At 63.7% G+C, this 27,932-nt stretch overlaps 1 protein-coding gene across 2 annotated transcripts; it reads left to right on the forward strand.

Annotated features, from left to right (window-relative positions):
• Nucleotides 1-486: 486 nt before the first annotated feature.
• STXBP1 (syntaxin binding protein 1) lies at nucleotides 487-27,165 on the forward strand. Of its 2 annotated transcripts, XM_062011465.1 has the most exons (19): nucleotides 491-657; nucleotides 13,273-13,322; nucleotides 13,483-13,564; nucleotides 14,227-14,303; nucleotides 14,439-14,517; nucleotides 14,611-14,714; nucleotides 15,349-15,497; nucleotides 18,125-18,209; nucleotides 18,399-18,529; nucleotides 19,063-19,170; nucleotides 19,274-19,334; nucleotides 19,888-19,953; nucleotides 20,084-20,164; nucleotides 20,282-20,420; nucleotides 20,688-20,797; nucleotides 20,907-21,008; nucleotides 22,434-22,519; nucleotides 23,054-23,208; nucleotides 25,641-27,165. In XM_062011465.1, the coding sequence occupies exons 1-19, from the start codon at nucleotides 621-623 to the stop codon at nucleotides 25,721-25,723; spliced, it is 1,785 nt and encodes a 594-aa protein (XP_061867449.1). In that variant the 5' UTR covers nucleotides 491-620; the 3' UTR covers nucleotides 25,724-27,165. The 2 variants fall into 2 exon arrangements, 1 of the variants encoding a protein (XP_061867449.1); XR_009820045.1 differs by lacking the exon at nucleotides 25,641-27,165 and having other exon boundaries at nucleotides 487-657; nucleotides 20,882-21,008; nucleotides 23,054-23,142.
• Nucleotides 27,166-27,932: the final 767 nt, after the last annotated feature.

The raw sequence follows: 27,932 nt of genomic DNA on the forward strand, positions 1-27,932 counted from the left end.
CGGGTGCAGGGGCAGATGCCGGGTGCGGGACAGATGCCGGATGCACAGCTTAGGTGCGGAGTTCGGGTGCCGGGTGTGGGACAGATTCTGGGTGCGGGATGCAGGTGCCGGGTGCGGGGTGCGGGGTTCGGGTGCCGGGTGCGGGGTTCAGGTGCCGGGTGCGGGGTTCAGATGCCGGGTGCCGGGTGCGGGGTTCAGGTGCCGGGTGCGGGGTTCGGGTGCCGGGTGCGGGGTTGAGATGCTGGGTGCCGGGTGCGGGGTTCAGGTGCCGGGTGCTGGGTGCGGGGTTCAGGTGCCGGGTGCGGGGTTCGGATGCGGGTGCGGGGTTCGGGTGCGGGCGCTGCCGGCCGCCAGGGGGCGCTGCGCTGCGGCGGGCGCAGTGACGCAGGTGCCGCCCGGGCCCCGCCCCCCGCGCCGTCAGCTGCGCGCGCGCCGCCCCCCGCCCCTCGCGCCGCGGCCCCCCCCCCGCCGCCGCATCCCCGAGCCCGTCCCGAGCCTGTCCCCGTCCCCGCGCCGCCCGGCGCCGCGCCCGCAGCCTCGCCCGGCCGTGCTGCGGCTGCCCGCCCCACACCCGGTGCCCGCATATCCGCCCGCGGGCGCTGCGAGCCGCGGCCCGCGCCATGGCCCCCATCGGACTCAAGGCTGTGGTGGGAGAAAGTAAGATCCGCGCCGGGCACGTCGCGGGGGGCTCGGCGCGGGGCTCCGGGCCCCGTTCCCGGGTGGGAGCGCGGTGCCGCGGGTGCGGATGCGCAGTTCGGGCCCTGGGGGCGGCGGGCGGGCCGTGCGGCCGGGCCGGCGCGGGGGCTCGGGAGGGGGGTCGCGGCTTGTCGCCCTCCGGGTGGTGTTTGTGGGTGGTGGGGTGAGGCCGCGGGGATTGTCCTGCAGTGCTTTGGGGGGGGGAAGAGGGAAGCGAGAGGTGCTGTAATCCCACTTCCTTCCCCCGGCTGCTGACGGCGGAGGGGCGATCGCCCCATCGTAACGTAACCAGGAAAGCCCAGTCGCCGCCCCCCGCCCCCATTGCGGGGTCTGGCCCGGGGGGACCGCGCCCCCCCCGCCGCGGAGCCAGGAGCCCGGCCGGCCGCTTTGTCTGCGCCGAGTCGCGCTGTCGGCCGCGGCCGTTACGGTTACTTGTGTATTTCCCCGGACGTGACTTCGCTTCCCCGAGCCTGTGCCCCCCCCGGCCGCCGCTCCGCGGGCACTGCTGCGCCCTTCGGGTGCTATTTCGGGCTGCGGAGCCGCGGGGGGAGCGCAGCGGCCCCGGCTTCGCTTCCTCCTTCCCCGCCCGCTGCCAGACGGTGCTTTCGGCGTCTTCATGGCGGGGAGGGGAAGAGGGGCAGTTTCTCCCAAATACCCGAGGCGGGGCTTGGTGGCGGGGGGTAGGGGAGGCGTTTCCCTTCCCTGTAGCAAAAATGAAAGCGGAAAACTCCGCATTAATTAAAAGCAAAAGGGATTAAACGGCGAGCAGGAAGGGCAGGAGCCGGTGGAACTTCCCCCGCGCTCCCCGCAGCCATGAAAAGCCTTCCCCCGCCCTCCCCGCTCCTCCGGCACCATCGCTTTCCGTGGCGTCGGGGCCGGGTCTCGCCCGGGTCGGGGTTTGCCGGGCGGGGGGTGCGGGGGTGGTGCGGGAGGGGGTGAAAGCCCCGCGGGTGGGCGGCTGACGGCGCAGCTCCCGCTGCGGATGGCGCGCCCGGGGCTGGTGGTGTGATCGGGTGGGTGGTGATGTGAGGGGAGGGGGTGTGGACATGGATATCCACCTGGATTGGTGTCCCCAGGCGTCAGCTGCCCCGGGGATGCGGGGTCTGCGCCATCCCTGCCCCCGCCAGCCCCCCGGGGTGCTGCGCTGGGGGTGCGAGCCCAGGCAGCCGCAGACGGAACGGGGAAAGGCAGGGAAATGGCCTGTTGTTTCTGTGCCGCGGGATCGGCTGCGGGGAGGAGGGCTGAGCTTGGTTCTTGTGCTTTGCCGGGTTTTCTTTCCTGGGGGGCTGGTCCCATCACCGATGTGTGGGGAGAGGGGCTGCCCCCAGCCCAGCTCGGGGGGAAGGTGCACCCACCAGGCACCCCCAGGCACGGCCGCATCCAGCACCCTCACTGACCAGGGCACAGCACCAGTGTGGGTCCCTTATTTTCATTCATTGTCTCCGTGCTAAAATGGGCTGGGAGAAAGCAACACCTCCCCACACACACACGCACACAGGGGTTCAAGGCAGCGTCGTGGAAATCTGCCTCAGTTCTTCCTTTTAGGGTTTAGTAGCAAACTGCTCTGTTCTTCCCTGAAAAATATGGTTGCAGGCAGAGAACACTGCTGGGGAGCTGGGCAGCAGCACTGGAGCAGGGCTGCCAGGGAGCGTGGGTGTGCGCAAGGAGAGAGCAGGGTTCGTGCAGGCAAAATGCTGCATAGGAGTGAGGGACTGGCCCTTGGAGGAGCTGCGGGCTGCTGGGGCTCAAGGTGCTCCCCAGCTTGCCACAGGAAGCTCCTGGTGGGTCACTTCCTGCCTTGAGGTGCTGTTTGCATCTGGAACTGCTTCCCCAGAGCTCAGCTCAGAGCTCAGACCAGTCTGCAGGATCCCCCAGAACTCAAACCAGAGCTCAGACCAGTCTGCAGGATCCCTCAAAGCTCAAACCAGAGCTCAGACCAGTCTGCAGGATCCCCCAGAGCTCAGACCAGTCTGCAGGATCCCCAGAGCTCAGACCAGTCTGCAGGACCCCCCAGAGCTCAGACCAGTCTGCAGGATCCCCAGAGCTCAGACCAGTCTGCAGGACCCCCCAGAGCTCAGACCAGTCTGCAGGATCCCCAGAGCTCAGACCAGTCTGCAGGACCCCCCAGAGCTCAGACCAGTCTGCAGGATCCCCAGAGCTCAGACCAGTCTGCAGGATCCCCAGAGCTCCCCCTTTCCTGCCCACCAATGCGGCTAGCACAAGGTTGACCCATCTCTGCCTCACTGCACCAACCTGCTCTGAGGCAGGGATTCCCCAAAGGTTTACCTCAACCCCCTCCCCTCCCCCCCCACAACAAAAGATATTTGCTCACAGGAAGAAGAGGTGCAAGGCTGGGGCTGACCCTGGGGCAGGGTGTCTCTGCTGGGTTCCCCCTCCCTGAGCAGGGAGGGGAGGATGCTGCCCTGTTGCCATGGCTCACTCTGCCAGGCCCCCCCTCCGGAGCTGCATTCTGCCCTGGCTTCCCTCCAGACCTGGATTATTCTCTGACCAGCTGGTGCCATAACAAGAAGGGGTTTTGGAGGCCCCTGGAGAGGTGGGAGGAGGTAGGCAGGGGGCTGAGGTGAGTGAGTGTTGCAGCACTGGATCTGCACCCCCAGAGCCGTGGGGTGTGTGCTGGCAGGGGCTGTCCCTGCACCTCCCTGCAGCATCCAGCAGCGATCCCTCCAGGACTCTCTTTCGTCTGGCGGAGGTTGGAGCTGGCTGTGCTCAGCCCCAGAGGTTATGGCCGAGGACCAGATCCTCCTGGTGTGTGTTCTCTGCAGCTGCCTCTCAGGGGACCCCACTGGACACCGGCCACGGTGGTGGCTGGAAAAGGTCCCCCGCTAGTGTGGGAGCTGGTGCCACCTCTGAGGACACCCATCCCCAGTTCTTCAGCTCACCCCACACCACGTGGACTTTCCTCCCATCCCCTCTTGCCCCAGGGCCTCCTTGAATCTTCCCAGGGCAGTCTGCCCCAAGCTTCCTCTGCCCTGCCTGGTCCCTGCTCTCTGCAGCACCCTGCAGTGGAGAGGAGGAGGAGGAGGAGGCTGGGTTTCCTTCACTGAGCCGTCCCCATGGAGGCTGTGCCGCAGGGCTGACACCTGAGCAGGCACTGCCACCACAGTGGGCTGCTGCAAGGGACGTAGCTGGAGCACACAGAGCCGATCCCCACACTGGATCTGAAAGTCCCTGGACCCCTTCACCTGCAAGAGGAGAGAAACGTTCCTGAGGGTTTGCTTTTGCTCCTTGCTGCCAGGGACAGATGGGAGCAGCAGAGCAGCCTCAGGATAAGGCAGTGTCCTGCTCTCTTCCAGAGGTGGCAAGTAAACCCCTTTCCCCAGGACACCAGCTGATCCTGCATCCTCACCTGCACAGCCTCCTGCAGGGCTGACCTGTGCCAGCTGCCTGCCAGGGCTGCCCCAGGGTTCAATCCAACCTGCATGAGGTCAGCTGGCCCCCCAGCACCCACGTACAGCACTCCCTGCCAGGCCTTGTCACTCAGTGTCCCCATCTGTACCTCTCCAGGGGCCACCTCTGCCTGGCCCACACTGATATGCGATGACTCAGGAGCCCAGGCTCATGCTGAGCTGCACCTCCAAGGACAGGGAGAGGCAGAGGGACAGGGGGACAGGGAGAGCACAGGGAGGAGGCACAAGCAGGGCTGCCAGCCCACTGCCAGCCTCGGGGCACAGGCAGGGGCCCTGGGGACCTGCTGCCAGGTGCTGGTCACAACTCAGCCATGCTGCCTGCGGCACCTCACTGCTTCCACCACCCCTGGGCTGAGGGCACAGGGTGACTTTGGCAGACAGATGCTGCCCTTTGAGGATGATCCAAGCCCTTCCTGGGGTCCATGGTACAAAGCTTGTGTGCTGCCCTGGAGCCAGGTCTGGCAATGCCTCTGCAGAGCAATGAAGGACGAGCAGGAATGTGTCAGGGATGTATGTTGCATCCTCTTCCCAGCCCAGGGCAGAGCCTCCAGCCCTGCTATCATCTCAGTGTGCTGGTGAGGTAGCTGGAGGCGGGGGGCAGAGTCTGTGTGCCCCATCTCCCAGGGTGGGAGCAGACCCTGAAGCCAGTTGCTACCTGATGCCCTGTGCCAAGGAGCCCCGAGGGCGATGCCGTGCTGCCTGCCCCATGGCTGGGTGCAGGAACAGGCCCTTGGCAAGGCCTCTGCTGGGACCTTTAGCCCTGTCACCAGGGTGTCTCTCGCCTCCAACATCAGCTCTGAGTTAGGAACGCTTTAAGAAATTAAGCAAGATTGAGGGCTCATCTTCACACACATTACAGAACAATTTCAGTCTCCAAACCATGGTCCTACACCAGAACCTGTGAAATACTTGCCCATCTGTGACCATGGAAGGTTACCAAGGATGACAAACCTCATTTGGGCAGGTCTGCATCCACCCACCAGCGTCTGCGTGTGCAGGAAGGTCCAAAAAGCCACGGATGCAGAGGACTTACACACTCTCCCCCTTAAAACTGAAAACCTTTGGGTCTAATTTCCCTGCATCTCTCAGGAAAAATCCCAGGAGAGGTTCCCTCCCTCTTACCACAAAATCAACACATTTAAAAAGAGAATCAGCGTCACGTGGCCTTCAGCTGCACGCTGAGGAGCAGATGCTGTGTCCACCAGCTCAGTGTGGGAAGGAGTTTGGCTCTTGTGTCAGGGAGAGTGCAAAATTAGATCAGGCTGAAGGTGCATTGGTTTATGGGCTTCCACATTGCCCCCCCACACACAGAGACAGGTGAATGTGTGAGCACTGGTGTCGACAGGCAGCTGGACCTGTTCAGCTGCACATCAGCTGTGCTCCATCCTGTCCCCAGCATCCATGTGGGGACCACCCCAGCCTGGATTCCCACCAGCCTGAGCCTGAATAGCCCCAGTTTGCTGGTGTTTTGCTCCCTCTTGTTTCAAGGCAGAGACAAACCAGCTCTGAAAGTCACAGCCACACATGTAGGAGAGGCTGACTTAGCTCTGGGAGAGGGTCACCTCCCCTCTGGGATGCTGTGACACCCTGTGCCTGCCATCCTGCTGCAGGAGAGCTCTTGGTGCTCTGTGCTGTGGAACGAAACACCTGGAGGAAGGGGATGAGCATTAATGAGGGGTGATGCCTTCAAAAGGTTCCATTGACTCTAGCCAAATGGAGAAGCCCTACTCAAGTCCCAGATGCTTGTGCAGACCTGAGGAGACTGTGCTGGGAGGGACCCTGCAGCGAAAATCCACGTGACTTTTACCCCCTTTCGCCAGTGCAGCCTGAGAGCAATTTGTGGGTGTGATTGTGCATTTCATTTCCCTTAGCAAAGTAAACATGAGCCAGCAACGTGCCCTCGTGGGCAAGAAGCCAATGGCAGCCTGGGGGCAGCAAGAGAGTGTGGGCAGCAGGGCCAGGGAGGTTGTGCTGCCCCTCTGCTCTGCCCTGCTGAGGCCTCATCTGGAGTCCTGGGGCCAGTGCTGGGCTCCCCAGCTCCAGAGGGACAGGGAACTGCTGGAGAGAGGCCAGTGCAGGGCCAGCAAGATGCTGAGGGGACTGGAGCATCTTCCTTGTGAGGAAAGGCTGTGGGACCTGGGGCTGTTCAGCCTGGAGAAGAGAAGGCTGAGGGGGGAGCTCAGCAACATTTACAAGTACCTAAAGGGTGTTTGTCAGGAGCATGGGGTGACACCTTTCTTCTGCAGTGTTCAGTGCCAGGTCAAGGGGTGATGGGCACAAGCTGGAACACAAACAGTTCCCTTAAACACAAGGAGCAAGTCCTTTTGTGCTGAGGTGAGGGAGCCCTGGTCCAGGCTGCCCAGGGACGGCGTGGAGGCTCCTGCTCAGGAGGTTTCCAACCCCACCTGGACACATTGCTGTGCCCCCTGAGCCAGGGGAACCTGCTGTAGCAGGGGCTGGGGCTGGAGCAGCTCTGCAGGGCCCTGCACACCCCACCATTCCATGATTCTGTGATTTCCTTCTGGATGTGTTACTCAGTCTCTGAAGAGTTCAAGACCTCCAGGTCTCTGTCCTCCCTCTCTCCAGGCCGTGCAGGTTTCCCAGCTTTGGCTGGCAGGTATAAAGACCTGCATCCTTCATGTGAGCAGTGCAAACAGGAGAAGAAGGAATTAATCACAGGTTACTGTGATTACTGTGACTAATCCTTGAAGCCAGAGCCCCAGCAGCAAAGCAGCGCCCGCGGCTCCCAGAGCAGCAGAGCTCGGCGTGGCTCTGACACGTGGCGTTTCAGAGGGAGATGTGCCGTGCTGCTCTGGGTGGGAAAAGACCAAAGTCTGCCTCATCCCGGGCTGGGGAGGAAAGGATGAAGCAGTTCTGCTTGTGCAGGACTTGCTGCAGCTGGGTGGCACCTGGGCTGCAGCAGCAGCAGGTTCCTGCCTGAGGAACGTGTCCTTCAGAAGGCTGAGACCTGCCAGGTGGGCACCAGAAAGAATCTGCTGAGAAAAACACAAGTGTGCAGGACACAGGCTGCTGGAGGGGAGATGTTTGGGGCTTGTTCATGGACTGTGGTCTCCAGACGCTAACCATCTCTGAGATGGCTCTTAGCCACACTGCAGGACATGAGCTGGTCTTTGCCTCCTGTAAATGAAGTTATTCTCGATGTCCCAGGTGGGGTCCATGGCCTTTTGTCATGCTCTGCTCCACGAGGCCTATTTTATTGGGGACAGTGCACTGGCACCCAGAGATCCCCAGCTGAGCATGTTAAGAGGTAGATCTGTGCTCCACGATCTTCAGACGTGGCTGTGGCTGTGTAACATTCACACTGTCGTAAGCAATTGGTTAATGAACCAGCCAGAAAGCCGTTGCCAAGCCAACACAAAGCCAGACACGTTCGTCTTGGAGATGCAGTGTGACAGCTTCTGAAGAGAAGTGGGTCTTGAGCAAACCTCACCCTGGATTTCTGTGACCTCCAGAGCAGTTCTGGGACTTTGAATCCCAAACAGAGGATGCATGAGAGGGGGAAAGGACTGAGCCCTGAGTGTCACAGCCCATGGCTGCAGCCCCTCACCTCCTGTAGGACCTTGGGCTATTCCTGCTGCCCATCCATAAAGCAACTCCATCCTCCCTTATCACCTCAGGCCAAGGTGTGCAACCTGGGAGCTCCTGGGCCATGGCAGCCTTTGTGTGCAGCAGGAGTTTGCCCTCCTGCATGGCTCCAGGAGGGAAGGGCTTGGCCATCACCACTGGCACAGGCCAGACTTGGATCAGGGTGAGAGCAGAAGTGTCCCCTGGCTGCAGCATCCCTCACCCATCCTGCTGCTCCAGGGAGGGTGGTGGCCTCGGTTTTACTGCTGACACAGTTTCACTGCTTCCACCCTCAGGGCACCTCGTTGGGTTTCAGGCTCCTTCTGAAGCAGGATTAAGGGCTTGGGGCATCCCAGAATGAGTCCATGTTGGTGTTTGGTCACAGCTTTCTTGGTGTGGGCACAAGCCACAGCAGGGTTCGTCTCTGTTCCCCTGGCCCAGTTGGGGATGTGGGGCTGGCTGCTGTTGCTGTGAGGAAGCAAGGCAAGGCTGGCCTGGAGAGAGGCTGCCTGGCCAGCTCAGTGTGAATAACATGGGCTAAGCCTCTTGGGGTGATGGATGGGCTCAGGTCCTACTAGGCCACCGTGTCACCAGCTTCAGAACGATGCAGTGGGTGCAGCACCCTGAGAATGAGCTGGGCTGCAGGGCATGGGCTGGGGGTTGTGGGTGCTCTCATGCAACATCAAGTTGCCCCAGGGGAGGTTGAGGTTGGAGCTGAGGCAGAACTGTTTCCCTGAGAGGGGTGTCAGCCCCTGTGCCAGGCTGCCCAGGGAGCTGGGGCAGTGCCCAGCCCTGGAGGGATCCCAAAGCCGTGGGGCTGAGGTGCTGAGGCCGTGGGTCAGTGCTGGACTGGGCAGGGTGAGGGCAGGGCTGGGACTGCAGCAGCTTCAAAGGCTTTTCCAACCATAATGATTCCGTGGTTTTGTGACTGTGAGTGTGTCATCTGCATGGTTGCACTTTTAGGACCATGTTACTTGGGTGTTGGAGGTTCTTCCTCCACAGGTGAGATGTGCATCAGTCCGTAGGCACTGATGTTGTCTCTGCACTGGAGGATGGGTCCAGAGCTGTTTGTATTGTCTGTTCTAGGTAGAAATTGTAGTTAAAATTCCTCCAGACTGAAGGAAACTTTTGGAATGTTGTGGGTTCAGACAAACACAATCACAGAATCTGAAGGGCTGGAAGGGACCTGCAAAGCTCACCCAGTGCAACCCCCCTGCCAGAGCAGCACCACCTAGAGCAGGGCACACAGGGACTCATCCAGCTGGGTTGGGATGTCTCCAGAGAAGGAGCCTCCACAGCCCATCTGGGCAGCCCCTGCCAGGGCTCCCTCACCTCAACAGGGAACAAATTCTTCCTTGTGTTCCTTTGGCACCTCTTGTGTTCCAGTTTATACCCATTGCCCCTTGTCCTGTCCTTGCCCATCACTGAGCACAGCCTGGCTATGAGATACACATACACACTTTTTTACCTCTGAAACCTGGCTTATCTGCAAGATAATGAAAAGCTTTACTGAGCATTCCCAGCTGACCTTAGAGCCCAAGAGCTCTGACTGTCCCAGCCCTCCGGGGCCACGGGCAGCAGCATCTGATGGGGCTGTGAGAGCTCCAGGAGGCTGCCCGGCTTGGCTGGGGCACCTTGAGCCATGGAGCAGCCACCATTTCCCCTGGGAAGTTCTGCTCCTATAACCTTCCCTGAGGGTGGAGTTGGCTGTAGGATGCCTTCCCTGGAGTTGCTCATGCTGGGCAGCTCGTATGCACTGACGTCCCTTCTCCTGGTGAGGTGTGCCCCTGCCAGAGAGGCTGCTTAGGAATAGCCCTGCTCCGAGGACACACCTGGGCATCTTCTCAGCTCTGGCCTTGCCCAGCCCTCGGTGCCTCGTCCGTGCCCCAGTGCTCACCCCCTGCCTGGCAGTGCCCCGGGAGCCCCTCTGCTCATGGGATGCCCCTTGGGAAGGGCAGTGCTTTGTGCTAACTGAGGTGCAGGTGGTGTCAGCCAGAGCAGGTCTGACCCACCAAGAAGTGACACACTGCTGGTGCCCAGCCGCAAAGGCCTTGTCCTTGTTCAGAGATGCCTGGGGACCTCCCCGCTCCTCACCAGGCTGTGACCACTGCTCACCTCCTGCCCAGCTGCCCAGACACAGCACCCAGCCCTGGCTCCACTGCCAGCAGCCATGGTAGCCAAAGCAGCCCCTGAGAGCAGCTGTACCCTCACACATCTGCACCTTTTCACCTCAGAATTCCCGTCTTGCCCCTTTCCATGGCCACCCCCAGCACTTGGTGTTGCCCTCTTGGTCCACCCAGGAGCTAACAGACTGCTCTTCCCTACCATGGGATGTAGTGGCTGCTACAAGGACACCCAGGAGGTGCAGACCCTGGCCACATCCCTTCTGAATGTGACACTAATCTCAGGCTGTCGCTCTTCGGAGGCTGCTTTCTGGATCTGCCTCTTTCCAGACGCTGCCTGGGCTCTGAGCTGGCTCTGGCAGCCATGGAGAGCAGACCTTTGGAGCCACATGTGACCCACGGTTTAGGGAAGGGCTGGGGCCCAGGCACAGGGCAGCTCTGTGCAGGCTGGGAGCAGGGCTGGCCCCTGGTGCCGAGGGGGGATGGACACCCCAAAGCCACAGAGCTCAGAGCAGTGCCCCTCAGAGGTGCCCAGTTTCTGCTCTGGGGGCCTGTCTGGGTGGTGGGATCCGGCTGGGGGCTGTGACAGCGCCAGGAGGTGCTCAGCCAGGCAGCTGCAGCCCCGGCACACACATCAGCTCAACACAAGCACAGCCAAACCGGGAAGTTCCCACCACATCGTCACTTTCTGGGCTCCCCTGCCCCAGCCCCCGTCTCCCCCTGCGCTGCAGCAGGCCGGGGGTGCAGGGCAGAGCACACAGCCCCTTCCCCCGGCCTCAGGACGCTCCTTCCCAGCTCCTGCCTTCCTCCTCTTCCATCCCCACTCAGCACTGGAGCAGAGGGGGGTTTGCAGGGCAGGGGCAGGGTTGGCAGCTCCCTGTGCTCAGCGATGGAGGTGGATGGGGCTGGGGGCTGCTGCCTGGTGGGCAGCACTGCTGTGACTGCATCCCTGCTCCAGGGAAAGAGCCAAACCAGAGTCATCACAGAATCACTTTGGTTGGAAGCCCTGGAAGCTGCTGCAGTGCCAGCCCTGCCCTCACCCTGCCCAGCCCAGCACTGACCCCTCAGCACCTCAGCTCCACAGCTTTGGGATCCCTCCAGGGCTGGGCACTGCCCCAGCTCCCTGGGCAGCCTGGCACAGGGCTGACACCCCTCTCAGGGAAACAGTTCTGCCTCAGCTCCAACCTCAACCTCCCCTGGGGCAACTTAAGCCCTCTTGTCCTGTCATTCATTGCCCCAGCTCCCTGCAGCCTCCTGTCAGGGAGTGTCAGAGAGTGCTGCTGGCTGCCCTCAGCCTCCTCTTCTCCAGGCTCAACACCCCCATTCCCTCAGCCCCTCCCCAGCCCCTTGTGCTCCAGCCCCTTCCCCAGCTTTACCTGTCTCTGGACACATTGCAATATACTCAGGCCCCCTCCATCCCCTCTCCATGGCCCTGAGGTGCCCCACACGCCCTGTACTGGTGGAGAGGGACAGGCAGGGCCAGCAGTCATGGGCAGCATCCTTCTGGGGCTCCCCGGGGCAGACGTGGCTGGGAGGGAGCGCAGCGGGAGGAATGGCTGCTCTGGGTTTCAGAGCAGGACGGGCTGCTCCCGGGCTCCCAGTGTGTCCCTGCACCAGCCCCCACTCAGTGCCAAGGCTCAGAGCCCCGTGGGCAGCCCCGGGGGTGTTAGAGCCTTGCTCAGCCCGGGGTGCTGAGCTGGGGGCACAGGGAACGAGCCCAGCAGTGTGGGGAGACAGGAGGAGCATCGCCCCGAGTGCTTGTGCGATTCCCAGGGGTGGGAGAGCTGGGGACAGGGGAGGCTTTCCCAGTTCAGCATCCCCCAAAGCGGGAGTGCCCAGGGCTGAGCGCTCCCAGGGCTGTCCCCTCTGCATACCCCCCTCAAGCCTTGTTCTAGAAGAGACAAATGTAGGCCCCAAACTGCCCCATGTAAACCCAAACTGAGCTTTGCCACTCAACCCCTTGGGGTTGCTCCCACGGGGAAGGGTCGTGGGCCAGGGTGGGGGACATCTGTGCTGGGGGACATGAGGTGTCCCCAAAATCAGGGAGGGCCTTTTTTGCCGAGGAGTATGACCCCACAGGGCAGGGACACACTGGGGCTGAGCCCAAGGACACAGCCACACCACGTCCTTCCTCTGCTCTCCCTCCTGGGGGGGTTTGCTCCAACCCTCTGGTTCCAGCAACAGGGATGGAAATGCCCAATTAAAACCCAATTAAGATCTGATTCTAAATCAGAGAAGGGCAGGGGGAAGGTGGTGGGGCAGATGTTTGGGCAGCACCTGTATCTGACAGGGGCAAACTATTCTGGCAAGGCTCAAGAGCCCCTTCCTGCAGCCCAGCTCCAGTCCCACTGCTGGGGCCTGATCCTGCACCCCACAGGGAGCAGCCCCAGGGCAGGAGCAGGGTGCTGTGCCCAGGAAGGGAGTGCAGGGGGTGTCTGTGCCTGGGAAGGGGGATGCAAGAGGGGTGTCTGTGCCTGGGAAGAGGGATGCAGGGGGTGTCTGTACCTGGGAAGGGGGATGCAGGGGGTGTCTGTGCCTGGGAAGGGGGATGCAAGAGGGATGTCTGTGCCTGGGAAGGGGGATGCAAGAGGGGTGTCTGTGCCTGGGAAGGGGGATGCAGGGGGTGTCTGTGCCTGGGAAGAGGGATGCAGGGGGTGTCTGTGCCTGGGAAGGGGGATGCAGGGGGTGTCTGTGCCCGGGAAGAGGGATGCAGGGGGTGTCTGTACCTGGGAAGGGGGATGCAGGGAGTGTCTGTGCCTGAGAAGAGGGATGCAGGGAGTGTCTGTGCCTGGGAAGGGGGATGCAGGGAGTGTCTGTGCCTGAGAAGAGGGATGCAGGGAGTGTCTGTGCCCGGGAAGGGGGGTGCAGGGGGTGTCTGCCTGAGAAGAGGGATGCAGGGGGTGTCTGTGCCTGGGAAGGGGGATGCAGGGGGTGTCTGTGCCCGGGAAGGGGGGTGCAGGCGTCCTGGGGAGCAGGGGCAGCCATGGGCACTGCCAGCCCAGCCTCTTGCATAAGCCCAGCGGCTGCAGGAGGCGAGATGGGATTGTGGAGGATTATAAGGAACAGGCTCAGGCCGCTTGATTCTTGTTTCTAAAAGGAGCTCTTAAGCTGCTGTTGTTTTCCCTGCGCTTCGGATTAGAGCTGAGGCATGGGGGGTGACCCCCAGGCTGCCCTGAGGGACCCCCAACCCCCTCCCAGCTGAGCACAAGTGAAAAACAAGGCTGAGGGCTGCCCCCCCGTCCCTGAGTACCCCAAATACCCCCCATCTCCTCCCCAGGTCCTCAGGAAGGGCGCTGGGGCAGAGGGGCTCACCATGGCCCCACACATGGTGCGGGGGGGGGTTGGTGCTCCCAGCGCAGAGCCCACTGCTGCCAGTGGGCCCCTGGGGGCTGTGGGGTGGGGGGAGGCACTCACCCCTGCCTCTGCTCCCTCTCTTGCAGAGATTATGCACGATGTGATCCGAAAAGTGAAGAAGAAGGGTGAATGGAAGGTGAGCACCAGAGCCTGGGGGGGTCAGAGGAGGAGGAAGGTGGTGAGGAGGGAGCAGGGGAGGGGTGGGTGCTGGCAGGAGCCCCAGGGGCGGGCAGAGGGGTGGGAGAGGTCGGTTCCTGGGTGCCCAGCGTGCCCCTGCTCACAGCCCCTCTGCCCAGGTGCTGGTGGTGGATCAGCTCAGCATGCGCATGCTCTCCTCCTGCTGCAAGATGACCGACATCATGACAGAGGGCATCACAAGTGAGTACCAGCTCCCAGCCGGGCACACGCTTGCTTCCAGGAAGGGCAGAACCTCCCTCTCTACCCAGGGACCTGCAAAAGCATCTCCAGGCTGGCACAGGCTGGTCAGGGTGGTAGCACAGGGCCTTGCCCCCAGCCCCATCCCACTTGGGACGGAGACTCGCTGCCCCATCACTCACAGGTGGCTCTTGGGGCCAGGCTGATGTTCCACAGCCTCCCTCCGTGGCTGCTGGGCTGGAGGAGCCTCAGCAGTTCCCTGGCAGTGCTTCAGTCTAAGGAGGAGACCATGTGTTATGTCAGCCCTAAGAGTAGCCCCTCTGGCACTTGGGAAGGAGAAGGAAACTCCAGGCCCTGCATCAGGAGGTGTTTGGGGCAGCAGGTCTTTGTCCCAGCCTGGGCACAAGCAGAGCATCACCCTAGGGATCCCTTCCAGAGCATAGAGCAAGGCAAGGGCAGCACAGGAGCACACAGATGAGTCCCCCTGGGGTCCCACAGGCACCCCCAGGGCTGGGACAGAGCAGAGACAGCCCCAGCTCCAGTGCCCAGGTGTGCAGGGGCAAGTGGCTGGGAATGCTTTGGACACAGATCTGACAAGCCCCCATAGCCCAGTGCCTCTGCCCACACCCAGCCCTGCCACAGCCACTGTTTTTACCCCTCCCCAGTTGTGGAAGACATCAACAAGCGCCGGGAGCCGCTGCCCAGCCTGGAGGCCGTGTACCTCATCACCCCCTCCGAGAAGGTGAGTGGGCAGCCTGGGGCTGGGGGGCATGGCCCTGGCTGAGGGGAGGTGGGGGGATGCCCAGCTGCAGGGGGGGTCCCTGGGTGACCCTGGATGCCACCCTGCCGAGCCCGGCTGGTCCCTTCTCTCCTGCAGTCCATCCACTCCCTCATCAACGACTTCAAGGATCCTCCCACCTCCAAGTACAGAGCTGCCCACGTCTTCTTCACTGACTGTGAGTACCCAGAGGGGAGGGGAGGGAAGGTCCCTGTCACTGAAGCTCCCGTGAGTGGGGATGGAGGGATGCTGAGCACTATCCTCCTTGCAGCCTGTCCTGATGCCCTCTTCAATGAGCTGGTGAAATCCCGTGCTGCCAAGGTCATCAAAACCCTGACAGAGATCAACATTGCCTTCCTGCCCTCTGAGTCCCAGGTGAGGCCGGGCTGGGGCCATCTCTGTGGGTTCTCCAGCCTGACAGGGTTGTGTAACAGCCTCAAACCCCTCTCCCTCCTCTCCTCCCTCTCAGCTCTCCCTCCCCATCTCCTTTGATTGCTTCTGGGGGCTGATCTCCATGGGGATGTGGTGGGTGCTGTGCCCTGGTCCTGTGCAGCTCCCCCTCTGCCCGTGCTGGGGACATGGGGATGAGTGGGACAGGCAGGGACAGAGGGTGACAGACCTGCTTGGTGTCATTAACCCTTGGAGCCTCAGCATTTCTGGGGGGACAGTGTGTCAGAAGATGAGCTCTTGGTATCCCACGTGCAGCCAAACTGGCTTCTGGTGGCACGAGCCGAGAGCTGAGCGTCCCCACGGGTCCCCAGGCCTCCGGTTCCCTGCCTGGGAGCACGTGGCTGCTGCGGGCAGAGGGTCTCCTGCCTCCCTTACCCACCCTGGCGAGGGACCACGGCACAGGGCTGGAGCTGGGGGCGGCATCAGGGTTCAGAGCTGGCAGCCCAGGGCCTCCCCGAGCTGAGCTCTGCTGAGCTTCGGCTGGGCTGGGCTCCGGTTGCCAGCCGCGCTGGGCCACGCTCCAGCCGTGCCCCTCTGACCCCTCCCGCTGCGCCCCCAGGTTTACTCCCTGGATTCAGCCGACTCCTTCCAAAGCTTTTACAGCCCACACAAGGCTCAGATGAAGAACCCGATCCTGGAGCGGCTGGCGGAGCAGATTGCCACGCTGTGCGCCACGCTGAAGGAGTACCCGGCCGTGCGGTACCGCGGGTGAGGGCAGCCTGCCCTGCCCTGCCCTGCCCTGCCCCTGTCCCTGCCCTGCCCTGCCCTGCCCCTGCCACTGTGACTGCCCCTGCCATTGCCCTGCCCCTGCCCCTGCCCTGCCCCTGCCCTGCCCCTGTCACTGCCCCTGCCCTGCCCCTGCCACTGTCACTGCCCTGCCCTGCCCCTGTCACTGCCCCTGTCCCTGCCCCTGCCCTGTCCCTGCCCCTGCGCCTGCCCCTGCCCTGTCCCTGTCCCTGCCCCTGCCCCTGCGCCTGCCCCTGCCCCTGCGCCTGCCCCTGCCCCTGCGCCTGCCCCTGCCGTGTCCCTGTCCCTGCCCCTGCCCCTGCCCTGCCCCTGTCCCTGTCCCTGCGCCTGCCCCTGCGCCTGCCCCTGTCCCTGTCCCTGCCCCTGCCCCTGCCCTGCCCCTGCCCCTGCCCTGTCCCTGTCCCTGCCCCTGCCCCTGCCCTGCCCCTGCCCTGTCCCTGTCCCTGTCCCTGCCCCTGCCCCTGCCCCTGCCCTGTCCCTGCGCCTGCCCCTGCCCCTGCGCCTGCCCCTGCCCTGTCCCTGTCCCTGCCCCTGCCCCTGCCCTGCCCCTGCCCTGCCCTGCCCCTGCCCCTGCCCCTGCCCTGCCCCTGCCCCTGCCCTGCCCTGCCCCTGCCCCTGCGCCTGCCCCTGCCCCTGCCCTGTCCCTGCCCCTGCCCCTGCCCTGCCCCTGCCCTGCCCCTGCGCCTGCCCCTGCCCCTGCCCCTGCCCCTGCCCCTGTCCCTGCCCTGCCCTGCCCCTGCCCCTGCGCCTGTCCCTGCCCCTGCCCCTGCCCCTGCGCCTGCCCCTGCCCTGTCCCTGTCCCTGCCCCTGCCCCTGCCCTGCCCCTGCCCCTGCCCCTGCCCCTGCCCCTGTCCCTGCCCTGCCCTGCCCCTGCCCCTGCGCCTGTCCCTGCCCCTGCCCCTGCCCCTGCGCCTGCCCCTGCCCTGTCCCTGTCCCTGCCCCTGCCCCTGCCCTGCCCCTGCCCTGCCCTGCCCCTGCCCCTGCCCCTGCCCTGCCCCTGCCCCTGCCCCTGCCCCTGCGCCTGCCCCTGCCCCTGCCCCTGCGCCTGCCCCTGCCCTGCCCTGTCCCTGCCCTGCCCCTGCGCCTGCCCCTGCCCTGCCCTGTCCCTGCCCCTGCCCCTGCCCTGCCCCTGCCCCTGCCCTGCCCCTGCGCCTGCCCCTGCCCCTGTCCCTGCCCTGCCCTGCCCCTGCCCCTGCGCCTGCCCCTGCCCCTGCCCCTGCCCTGCCCCTGCCCCTGCCCCTGCCCTGCCCCTGCGCCTGCCCCTGCCCCTGCCCCTGCCCCTGCGCCTGCCCCTGCCCCTGCCCCTGCCCCTGCCCCTGTCCCTGCCCTGCCCTGCCCCTGCCCCTGCCCTGTCCCTGTCCCTGCCCCTGCCCCTGCGCCTGCCCCTGCCCCTGCCCTGCCCCTGCCCCTGCCCTGTCCCTGCCCCTGCCCTGTCCCTGTCCCTGTCCCTGTCCCTGCCCCTGCCCCTGCCCTGTCCCTGCCCCTGCCCCTGCCCCTGCCCCTGCGCCTGTCCCTGCCCCTGCGCCTGCCCCTGCCCTGTCCCTGCCCCTGCCCTGTCCCTGTCCCTGCCCCTGCCCCTGCGCCTGCCCCTGCCACTGTGACTGCCCCTGCCCTGCCCTGCCCCTGCCACTGTGACTGCCCCTGCCATTGCCCTGCCCCTGCCCCTGCCCTGCCCCTGCCCTGCCCCTGTCACTGCCCCTGCCCTGCCCCTGCCACTGTCACTGCCCTGCCCTGCCCCTGTCACTGCCCCTGTCCCTGCCCCTGCCCTGTCCCTGCCACTGTCACTGCCCCTGTCACTGCCCCTGCCCTGCCCCTGCCACTGTCACTGCCCTGCCCTGCCCCTGTCACTGCCCCTGTCCCTGCCCCTGCCCTGTCCCTGCCCCTGTCACTGCCCCTGTCACTGCCCCTGCCCTGCCCCTGCCACTGTCACTGCCCTGCCCTGCCCCTGTCACTGCCCCTGTCCCTGCCCCTGCGCCTGCCCCTGCCCCTGCCCCTGCGCCTGCCCCTGCCCCTGCCCTGTCCCTGCCCCTGCCCCTGCCCTGCCCCTGCCCCTGCCCTGTCCCTGCCCCTGCCCTGTCCCTGTCCCTGCCCCTGCCCCTGCCCTGCCCCTGCCCCTGCCCTGTCCCTGCCCCTGCCCCTGCCCCTGCCCCTGCCCTGTCCCTGCCCCTGCCCTGTCCCTGTCCCTGCCCCTGCCACTGCCCCTGTCCCTGCCCCTGCCCTGCCCCTGCCCTGCCCCTGTCCCTGCCCTGTCCCTGCAGGGATGAGGCTGGGCCCGTGCTGGGGAGGCCGTGGCATGGGATGGGATGGACGAGATGGTGGGAGGGACAGACATGGGTGCTGGCAGTCCAGGGGGCTCTGGTGAGCAGGGGAGGGGGCGTTTCAAATCTGAGTGGCACCTTGTGTAGGACAGACCTTGGCAAAGCAGAGCAGCCTGAGGAGAGGAGGAATGGGGCAACAAAACCGGCCCAGGTCCCTCCTCTCCCCTGAGCCAAGAATGTCATTGCACGGGGAAACCAGCAGCTCCTCCCCGTCCCGTGCTGGGGAGCCACACGTTCTGGAGAACTGAGCCCTCCTCCTGCCTCCTCCAGGGATTACAAGGACAATGCCATGTTGGCACAGCTCATCCAGGACAAGCTGGACGCCTACAAGGCTGATGATCCCACCATGGGCGAGGTGAGCAGGGCCCAGGCCCCGCGGGAGCACGCTGGGGGTGATGCTCTCCTCCTGAAGTCCTGCTGGAGCTCTGCCCCACGGCACTCACAGACCCTGAGCAGGGGCCCCAAAGCAGCTGTGGCTCCCCGAGTGCCCATGGGGCTGGAGCCACCCCCGGCCCCGCTGCTCACAGCCCCCCTGGCTCCGCAGGGCCCGGACAAGGCGCGTTCCCAGCTCCTCATCCTGGACCGTGGCTTCGACCCCGCGTCCCCGGTGCTGCACGAGCTGACCTTCCAGGCCATGAGCTACGACCTGCTGCCCATCGAGAACGATGTCTACAAGTGAGAGACTCCCTGAGCCCCTCGAGCCCGGCCCTGGCGTGGGAGGTGGGAGCTCAGTGAGTCTGAGCCTCAGCATCCCCCCATCCCTCCATTAGCCCAGGGAGGGTGTGGAGGCTCCTTCTCAGGAGGTTTTCAACACCTGGCAGCATGTGTTCCTGTGCCCCCTGAACTAGGTGCTCCTGCTTTGGGAGGGGGATTGGGCTAGATGGTCTCTAAAGGTCCCTTCCAACCCCCCCGTGCTGTGACCCCATGATGAGGGGTTGGCTGGGAGCAGCCATTGCTGCCTGCAGCCTGCCAGGCCTGGTGGGCAGGACTGACGCAGAAAGGGGCTTTTCCAGCCTTCAGCCCTTACCCCCTTCCCAACACTTAGCAGCTGAGATGTGAAAGTGAGTTGAGCTAACTTCACCCTGCTGCTGGCAGAGCCAAGACCCCCCCACACCTCCCCAGTGTCCCCCCGCTGCCTGGAGCCCGGGCACTGAGGCAGCAGCCCGGCCCCTGCCCCAGCCCCTGCGACACTGCTGCGCTCTTGGCAGGTACGAGACGAGCGGCATCGGGGAGGCTCGGATTAAGGAGGTTCTCCTGGACGAGGATGATGACCTGTGGGTCACTCTGCGCCACAAACACATCGCAGAGGTGTCCCAGTGAGTGTCCCCCCCAGCAGCTCACCTCAGCGGTGGGACATGGGCTCTGCATGGCCCCCCTGCCCCTGCCCCCTCCCCGCTGACGCTGTGCCCCCCTCCCCAGGGAGGTCACCCGTTCCCTGAAGGAGTTTTCTTCAAGCAAGAGGATGAACACAGGCGATAAGGTGACCTGGCTGCCCGCAGGGAACGGGCACTCCGGGGGCTCGGCCAGGGGCTGGCTCCTGAGGACACCCCATGGGCACCTCTGCAAAGGGCCAAGGGTGCTCAGTCCCTGATGGGGGTGATGATGGGCTGTGGGGTGATGGGCTGTGGGGTGCTTCCCCTACACCTGGGGCTGGGCACTGCACCACGGGCTGTTTGCCCCAGGCATGGAGTCCGTGCCCCTCCCCCAGTAGCTGCCCCTGTCCCCCGAGACTGCGGGCCGGTGGCAGTGAGGAGACCCCGGTGGAAACAGAGTGTGGCAGTGGTGAGAAGCTGAAAGCACTCTCTCTGAGGGGCCCAGAGGAGGGTCCTGGGGGAATTTCTTCCCTGGGCACTCCAGATTGCAGAGCTGCAGATCCCCTCCCTGCCTCTCAGACACGGCAGAGGAGACCTGGTGATGCGCCAGAGCCCTGCGAGGGGCTCACGTGGGCACAGAGTCGTTGGCAGGGTCATCCCCTCTCTGCTCGTGGTCCCTAAGTCCCCGAGGGTGAGTGACCACGTCCCCTTCCCTCACAGACCACCATGAGAGACCTGTCCCAGATGCTGAAGAAGATGCCACAGTACCAGAAGGAGCTCAGTAAGGTACGGGAGAGGTGGGGTGAGCCCGGGTGGGCGATGGCAGCTCTCCCTGGAGGGTGCCTGGCCCTGGGCACGGGCACCTTGGGCTGCTGCCCACACGGGAAGGGTGACGGCACGGCTCCTGTGTCCCCAGTACTCGACCCACCTGCACCTGGCTGAGGACTGCATGAAGCACTACCAGGGCACAGTGGACAAGCTCTGCCGAGTGGAACAGGTACCGGCTCCCCCAGCCCCGTCCCCAGCCGAGACACAACTGGCGCCACGGGTCCGTGCCCCACAGCTCAGCACTGAGCCCTGGGCAGGGTGTGGTGAGCACGTGTGTTCGCTGCAGGACCTGGCCATGGGCACTGATGCTGAAGGTGAGAAGATCAAGGACCCAATGAGGGCCATTGTCCCCATCCTGCTGGATGGGAATGTCAGCACCTACGACAAGATCCGCATCATCTTGCTCTACATCTTCCTGAAGAATGGTGAGGAGGAGAGCAGGGCAGGGCTGGGCAGGGCTGGGCTGAGTGGGCAGGGCTGGGCAGAGTGGGCAGGGTGGGCAGGGCTGGGCTGAGTGGGCAGAACTGGGCAGAGCTGGGCAGGACGTGTAGGCAGCTCTGGGCATCGGCAGCTCGGGGCTCAGCCAAGAGAATGCAGATGGAAAAGCTCAGCCCTGTCTCCCTCATCACCACCAAGCTGGGTGACAGCGGAGGGGCACTTCTCAGGACACCTTCCCCCTCTTGCATCCCCAGGCATCACCGAGGAGAACCTGAACAAGCTGATCCAGCACGCGCAGATCCCAGCAGAGGACAGCGAGATCATCACCAACATGGCTCACCTCGGCGTGCCCATCATCACAGACGTGAGTGTCCCCCTCCCTGCCCCCCGGGATGCCCCCAGCACCCCTCTGGGGCAGCCCTGCTCCCCCAGCAGCCCCACGTCCCAGCGTGTGCCCGTGTCCCTGTGCCCAGTCCACCCTGCGCCGCCGCAGCAAGCCCGAGCGCAAGGAGCGCATCAGCGAGCAGACCTACCAGCTGTCCCGATGGACCCCCGTCATCAAGGACATCATGGAGGTGAGGGTGGCACGGAGCAGGGACCTGGGCACTGCCTGGGAAGGGACCTGCAGAGGTTCCCTGCTGCCCGTGCCCAGCACTGCTCGCTGCCCGTGGCTGGGGTGCTGTGGGAGGCTTCCCTGGCCCCCACGTGTGTGGTGGGACGCACGGCCCTGGCTGTGGGCCCTGGGGCTGTTCAGCCTGGAGGAGAGAAGGCTGAGGGGGGATCTCAGCAACACACACAAGTGTTTAAATACTTGGTGTTTGTCAGAAGGTTGGGGCAACACTTTTTTTCTCTAGTACCCAGACACAGGACAGGGGCTGATGCACAAAAGCTGGAACACAAAGAGTTGCACTTAGACACTGGGAGAAACTCCTTTGGTGCTGAGCCCTGGCCCAGGCTGCCCAGGGAGGGTGTGGAGGCTCCTTCTTGGGAGGTTTCCAACCCCACCTGGACACGTTCCTGTGCCCCCTGAGCCAGGGGAACCTGCTTGAGCAGGGGTTGAACTAGATGATCACTAAAGGTCTCTTCCATCCCCCCCATTCTGTGGTTCTGTGAAGATGCACAACAGACTGTTGCTCCCTGTGCTGCACTTTGTGCCACAACAGGCACAGTGGGGTGGCCCCATTACAGCACCCCCCCACATCCCAGCCAGGCCAGAGCCCTCCAGCCATGCACAGGAGCTGCCCCATGAGCTCTGCACTCTGGTAGCACCAGGCAGAGACACAAAGTGACTTTTCCCAGGTGCTGCCCTTCTTCTGACCTGCTCCCTCCCAGCCACTCCTTGTATTGGAGCAGTCTTCCAGGATTTGCCCAGAGCCAGGGGCTCCCCAGCACCAAAACTGCTCCCCAACACCAACATGCCCCAGCTGCTCAGCCAGCCCCTGCGCCTGGTGTTGGGGAGGGGGATATCACTGCAGTTCAGTGCCATCTCTGCTCCTCAGCACTGATGACAAGCTGAGCCCCAGCCTTCGATTTCACAGCTCTTGCCTTCCTTTACCACAACTCATGCAAATTCTTCCTGGGGTGACTTTATGCCCAGGGCACCCAGAACCTCATCCCCAGGGCTAAGGGCACAAGGCTTTAACCCTCCACTGCTGAGGGAAGCAAGAGCAGGTCTCACACCCCTGGGGTGGGTCCTGGGAGTGAAGACATCAGTTTGCCCTGAACATCCCAAAAGGGAACCCAGCCTTGGCCCCCCTACCCTGTCCCCACAACTGAGGACCAGCCTCACCCCCTGCCCTGTACCACAGCCCCGGGCACTGCCCCTGCCCCACAGCAGCCAGGCACCACCGTCATCCTTGAGTTCACCCTCTCACAGAAACAGCCACATGGGTCCAAAAGAAGGGCTATGCAAAATTATGCAAATGAACCTTGGGTCCTGGCAGGGCTCTGGGCAGGGCCTGTGCCCAGCTCCTCTCTGACCCAGGGCTCTGTGCCCACAGGATGCCATCGATGACAAGCTGGACACCAAGCACTACCCGTACATCTCCACGCGCTCCTCCGCCTCCTTCAGCACCACCGCTGTCAGGTGGGTCCCCCACAGCCCCCATGTGCATTGGCAGGTGGGTCCCCCAAGCCTCTGGGTCACCCCCAGCTCCCCCCAGCCCCCCTGTGCGTTGGCAGGTGGGTCCCCCAAGCCTCTGGGTCACCCCCAGCCCCCCTGTGCGTTGGCACCCAGAGCACCAGCAGCTCCCAGCCCTCAGGGGCAGCTCTGCCATGCCTCAGTTTCCCTTCCTGTAGCAGCTCCAGTAGCAATTTGGGAGCTGATTATTGTGAGATTTAGTTGTGTTTGAGGAGAAACCTTTTTACTGTAGGGATGAGGGAGCCCTGGCCCAGGCTGCCCAGGGAGGGTGTGGAGGCTCCTTCCCAGGAGGTTTCCAACCCCACCTGGACACGTTCCTGTGCCCCCTGAGCCAGGGGAACCTGCTTGAGCAGGGGTTGGGCTGGAGCAGCTCTGCAGGGCCCTTCCAGCCCCACCATGCTGTGGTTCAGGGATTCTGTCACTCAGTGTGTTGCTGAGCATCCTCCTGCCTGTCCTTCATCCCTCTCTTCCTCTCTGCAGTGCCCGCTACGGCCACTGGCACAAGAACAAGGCCCCGGGCGAGTACCGGAGCGGCCCCCGCCTCATCATCTTCATCCTGGGCGGCGTCAGCATGAACGAGATGCGCTGTGCCTACGAGGTGACACAGGCCAGCGGCAAGTGGGAGGTGCTAATAGGTGAGTGTCCCCGCTGCTGCTCGTCCCCTGCTCCCCCAGCTCCTGCCTCCAGCTGGCTGCGGGACCTGGCACTCTGCAAAGGGCTTCTCCACACACCCCCTGCCCCTGCGCCCCCTTTTTTCCTCTCTCTGACTGGTTTGGGTCGAGCAGAGCTGGGTGAAAGGGAAAAGAGTTTCCAGCCTGAGCTGTTCCTGTTGCCCCTCGTGTCGCTCACTCGTCCTTGGGGTGGCCCAAATCAGGAGGCGTGTGAGCCCGCACGGTGACTGTGCCACACGCTGTGTGCAGTAGCTGCGTGTGAGCAGCAGGACAGGCTCTGCCTGGGGCCAGGCACAGAGGACACGAGGGAAGCTCTGACAGAGGTTAACAAGGGGCTGCCTCAAACTTCCCCCCAGGAGGCACAGCCGGACAAGGACCTTGTAGGGCAGGGGCAGGAGCCCCTCACCATCTCCCCTGGTAGCTGGATTCTCGCCTGGGGTGTTTGATAGAGCCTTTTTCCGGGGTCTGACATGCTCCCTGGGAGCAGCATCCCCCTCTCCATCACCTCCTGCAGCCCCCAGCCGTGTGCCCCCGGCCGCCAGCCCGACTCCATCCCTCCTCTCGCCCCTCTCCCTGGGGCCATCCCCCGCATGCGTCTGCGCGGCTCCCGCGGCTTTCCCTGCCCCCAGGATGGGGCTGGGGGGTGCTGGCACAGCTGTCAGCCCCACTCTGTTCTCCTGCAGGTTCTACTCACATTCTCACTCCCACCAAATTTCTCATGGACCTGAGGCACCCCGACTTCAGGGACTCCACTAGGGTATCATTTGAGGATCAGGCTCCAGCAATGGAGTGAGCCAAAGAAACCAAGTAAAGGCAGCTTACTAACGAAAAAGAAACTCTTCCCCCCCGAAGGGTTTTCTTTGAGTTCCTCCTTTCTTCAGTTCTTGTTTTGGCTTTCATTTCCTTTTGGTTCTCCGATCAGAAAATGCTTGCAATTCCTCCTGCCGGGTGGAAAAGCATCAGCGCCGCCTCCATCACCCCTCTGCCATGTCTCTCGGCTCCTTCATGCCATGAGCTCCCCCTCGCCGGGGCCGGGGGCGGGTCAGGGTCCTGCTGCCTGGCAGAGGCATCCCGGGGCCGGGCAGGGGCACGGAGCAGCGCGGGACGGCCAGAGAGGGGCTGGGGGATTGGTGCCCGGGGCAGAGTGGGCACGAGGCGCAGCCCCCAGGGCCCGTCCCAGCCTGGACCTTCTCATCCCCCACAGCAAAGGCTGAGTGCTGCCACAGTCCCCCGGCTCCAGGGGGTGATGGGGCTGAAATCCCATCGATAGGAAAGCTCAGGTTTGCTCTTGTGGTGCCCTTGGATGGGCAGAACTGGACTCCCCCATGGCTGCAGACCCCAACCCTGACGGGGGTTTTGTCAGCGAGGCCCCTCATGGCAACCCTGCTGAGCCACTGCTGCTGGGCACTGGGGCGGCCACGGGCTGGCCACAGGCTGGGCTGGCCACAGGATGGGCTGGCCACGGGCTGGGCTGGCCACGGGCTGGGCTGGCCACAGGATGGGCTGGCCACGGGCTGGCCACGGGCTGGCCATGGTGGTTGTGTTGGTCACGGACTGTGCTGGCCGTGGACTGTGCTGCCCATGTTGGCTGTGCTGCCCATGGGCTGTGCTGGCCGTGGGCTGTGCTAGCCATGGGCTGGGCTAGCCATGGGCTGGCTGTGCTGGCCATGGGCTGTGCTGGCCATGGGCTGGCTGTGCTGGCCGTGGGCTCTTCTGGCCATGGGCTGGCTGTGCTGGCCGTGGGCTCTTCTGGCCATGGGCTCTTCTGGCCATGGGCCAGCTGTGCTGGCCGTGGACTGGCTGTGCTGGCCATGGGCTGTGCTGGCCGTGGGCTGTGCTGGCCGTGGGCTGGCTGTGCTGGCTATGTGGCCAGCACGGGGCTCAGAGTTGAGGGCAGCAGGGCCAGGAGCTGCCGCTGGCACCACGCCAGGGAAGCGCCGAGCCAGGCGCAGCGAAGGGCCAGAGTCCTTTTCCTCCTCCCCTCCCACCTCTTCCCCTTCCAGCCACGTCCTGAGCCTGAGGATGCTCTGTGCAGGGAAGAGCCCGAGGGCCTGCAGAACGTCTCTGTCCCCGCACTCCCCATCCCATCCACCTCACTGCATTTTTAGCCATTTCCCACAGGGGCCAGGAGCGACCCCAGGGGCCTCCACTCCACTGCAGACACCTCCTGGCCCCCGCCTCATCCCACCCAGCTCCATCCATCTCCTCCATGTCTCCTTTTCTGTTCCTTTCCCGTTATCTGCGTCCCCATAGCCGTCCATTTCCTCGCAAGCATTTCCAGCAGCGCGGGGCCGGGCCCTGCCGGGGGGCCGGGTCAGGGGGCCGGGGAGCTGCGGGGCGGGCTGGGGCGTGCTGGAGCCACCACTCATCCCTCCACCCTCCTCTCTGCCCCGCAGGGTCCACGCACATCCTCACCCCACAGAAGCTGCTGGACACGCTGAAGAAACTCAACAAAACAGAGGAGGAAAGCAGCAGTTAGAGGAAACGCCGCCAGCGACTCGATGCCGCATTCACCCTCCGGCCGGGCGCCCAGCCCCGGCCTCGCTTCTCTCCCGTTCTCGTGTTGAGCCCCCTCCCCTCCCAGCGCCTGCCCCATCCCATCTGATCCCCAGGGAGGGGACAACAGCCAAAAACAAATAACGTTGAGAAAACCCGATGCATTGTGTTTAAAAAGAGGAAAAGACAAAACCCTGCTCTGTGTGTTTGTAGCCGCAGCCATGGGGAGCTGCCAGGAGCCGCTGCCAGGAGCCGCTGCCCCCCGCTGCCAGCCCTGAGGCAGAAGCTGCAGAGACGACCCTTCTCCCCTCGGCTCTGCTCCCCACCAGGGCCGTGGGGCTGCCCAGGCTCTGCCCACTGCCACCTCTCCCCTGGCTTTTCGGGCTGGTGGGTGCTCCTGGAGCTGTGCCCACCAACGCCTGGCGTGGGGCGCGGGAGAGGGGCAGGGAGATGGTGCCCCCAGGATGCTTCACGCTGCGGCGTTTCCCATGGCAAAAGGGACCAAGCTGGCCAAAGGCTGGAGCTGGGCCCCGTTTCCTTGCCCGGCTGCAGCCCGGCCTCCCCCTTCCCGGGGTGTCCCTCACATCCCCATCTGTAGACAGCAGATTAGACTGTAAGGTATCTCTGCCCCCGTGCCATCCCAGCCCATCCCAGCCCATCCCGCGCCGCCGCCCCGGGCGCTCGCATCCCCGCGCTGTCCCCGCTCCTCTGGGCCCGTGGGACGGGTTCCTGGGTGCCCCCCAGCCCCCCCCCAGCCTCTGTGTATATTAATGACTGTGTCTCGTGCCGTTCTTACAAGCTTGGTGTATAGTGACTTACCCAAACCTGGGCTTTCCCTTGGGTTTTGATTTGCCCCCCCGGGATTGCCCCCTGCTCCTTCCCCTGCCGTTAGCTGCACTGCAAGATTTTGGGGTCCATTGTTTTGTTCTCTCCCCCTGAAGGCTGTGACCCCCTTTTTCCTTCCCCACAGATCTCTCTCTCTTGCCTTGTTGGTGGTTACCCCCCCCCCCTTCCCCCCCGGTCTGTTCCTTGCCCATGAGGTTAAATATCTATTTTTAGGGCAAAGGCTGTATCATTGCACATTGATCTTTGTTGGTTCCCTGGTCCTCCTGCCCCTTGGAGTCCTTCCTTGGTTTTAGCAATGCAGACGCTTCAGGATCCTGTGTGTTGGACACTGTTCTGTTGGGGTTTGTTTGTTTTGGGGGTTTTTCTGTTACAGTTATTTATATAAAAATAATTTATCAAAAGGAAAACGTTAAAAAAAGAGAATTAACCTGGTCTGTCATGGAACTTGTTTACCTTGAAATTACTGGAATCTAAATGTTTGAGAGTGTTGAAGCACAAACATGTATCATCTCTGTATCTGTTCTTCTGTACTTAAAGCACTCGAGTGACTCAATAAAAGCGACGTCCATCCCTCGTGCAGCCGGGGCTGTGCTGGGTGTCCCGGGGAGAGGGGCTCTGCGAGCCCCCCGAGCAACAGCGCCACAGAGACACAGACTGGTGGGGTGGGAAGGGCCCTGCAGAGCTGCTGCAGCCCCAGTCCCTGCTACAGCAGGTTCCCCTGGCTCAGGGGGCACAGGAACGTGTCCAGGTGGGGTTGGAAACCTCCTGAGCAGGAGCCTCCACACCCTCCCTGGGCAGCCTGGGCCAGGGCTCCCTCACCTCAGCACCAAAGGACTTGCTCCTGGTGTTTAAAGGGAACTGTTGTGTTCCAGCTTCATCCCATCACCCCCTGTCCTGTCACTGGATACCATAGAAAAAAAGGATGACCTCCTAATGAGCTCCCCCCTCAGTCTCCTCCAGGCTGAACAGCCCCAGGTCCCACAGCCTTTCCTCACAAGGAAGATGCTCCAGTCCCCTCAGCATCTTGCTGGCCCTGCACTGGCCTCTCTCCAGCAGTTCCCTGTCCCTCTGGAGCTGGGGAGCCCAGCACTGGCCCCAGGACTCCAGCTGAGGCCTCAGCAGGGCAGAGCAGAGGGGCAGCACAACCTCCCTGGCCCTGCTGCCCACACTCTCTTGCTGCCCCCAGGCTGCCATTGGCTTCTTGCCCACGAGGGCACGTTGCTGCTCATGGGCAGTTTATTATCAGCCAGCACTGCCAGGTCTCTCCAGCCTGTGCTGGAGCAGGGGGTTGTTCCTCCCCAGCTGCAGGACTCTGCCCTTGTCCTTAAACAGCTCCAAACAGAAGA

This window comes from Colius striatus, chromosome 19 (genome assembly GCF_028858725.1).
Source record: "Colius striatus isolate bColStr4 chromosome 19, bColStr4.1.hap1, whole genome shotgun sequence".
Lineage (NCBI taxonomy): Eukaryota > Metazoa > Chordata > Aves > Coliiformes > Coliidae > Colius > Colius striatus.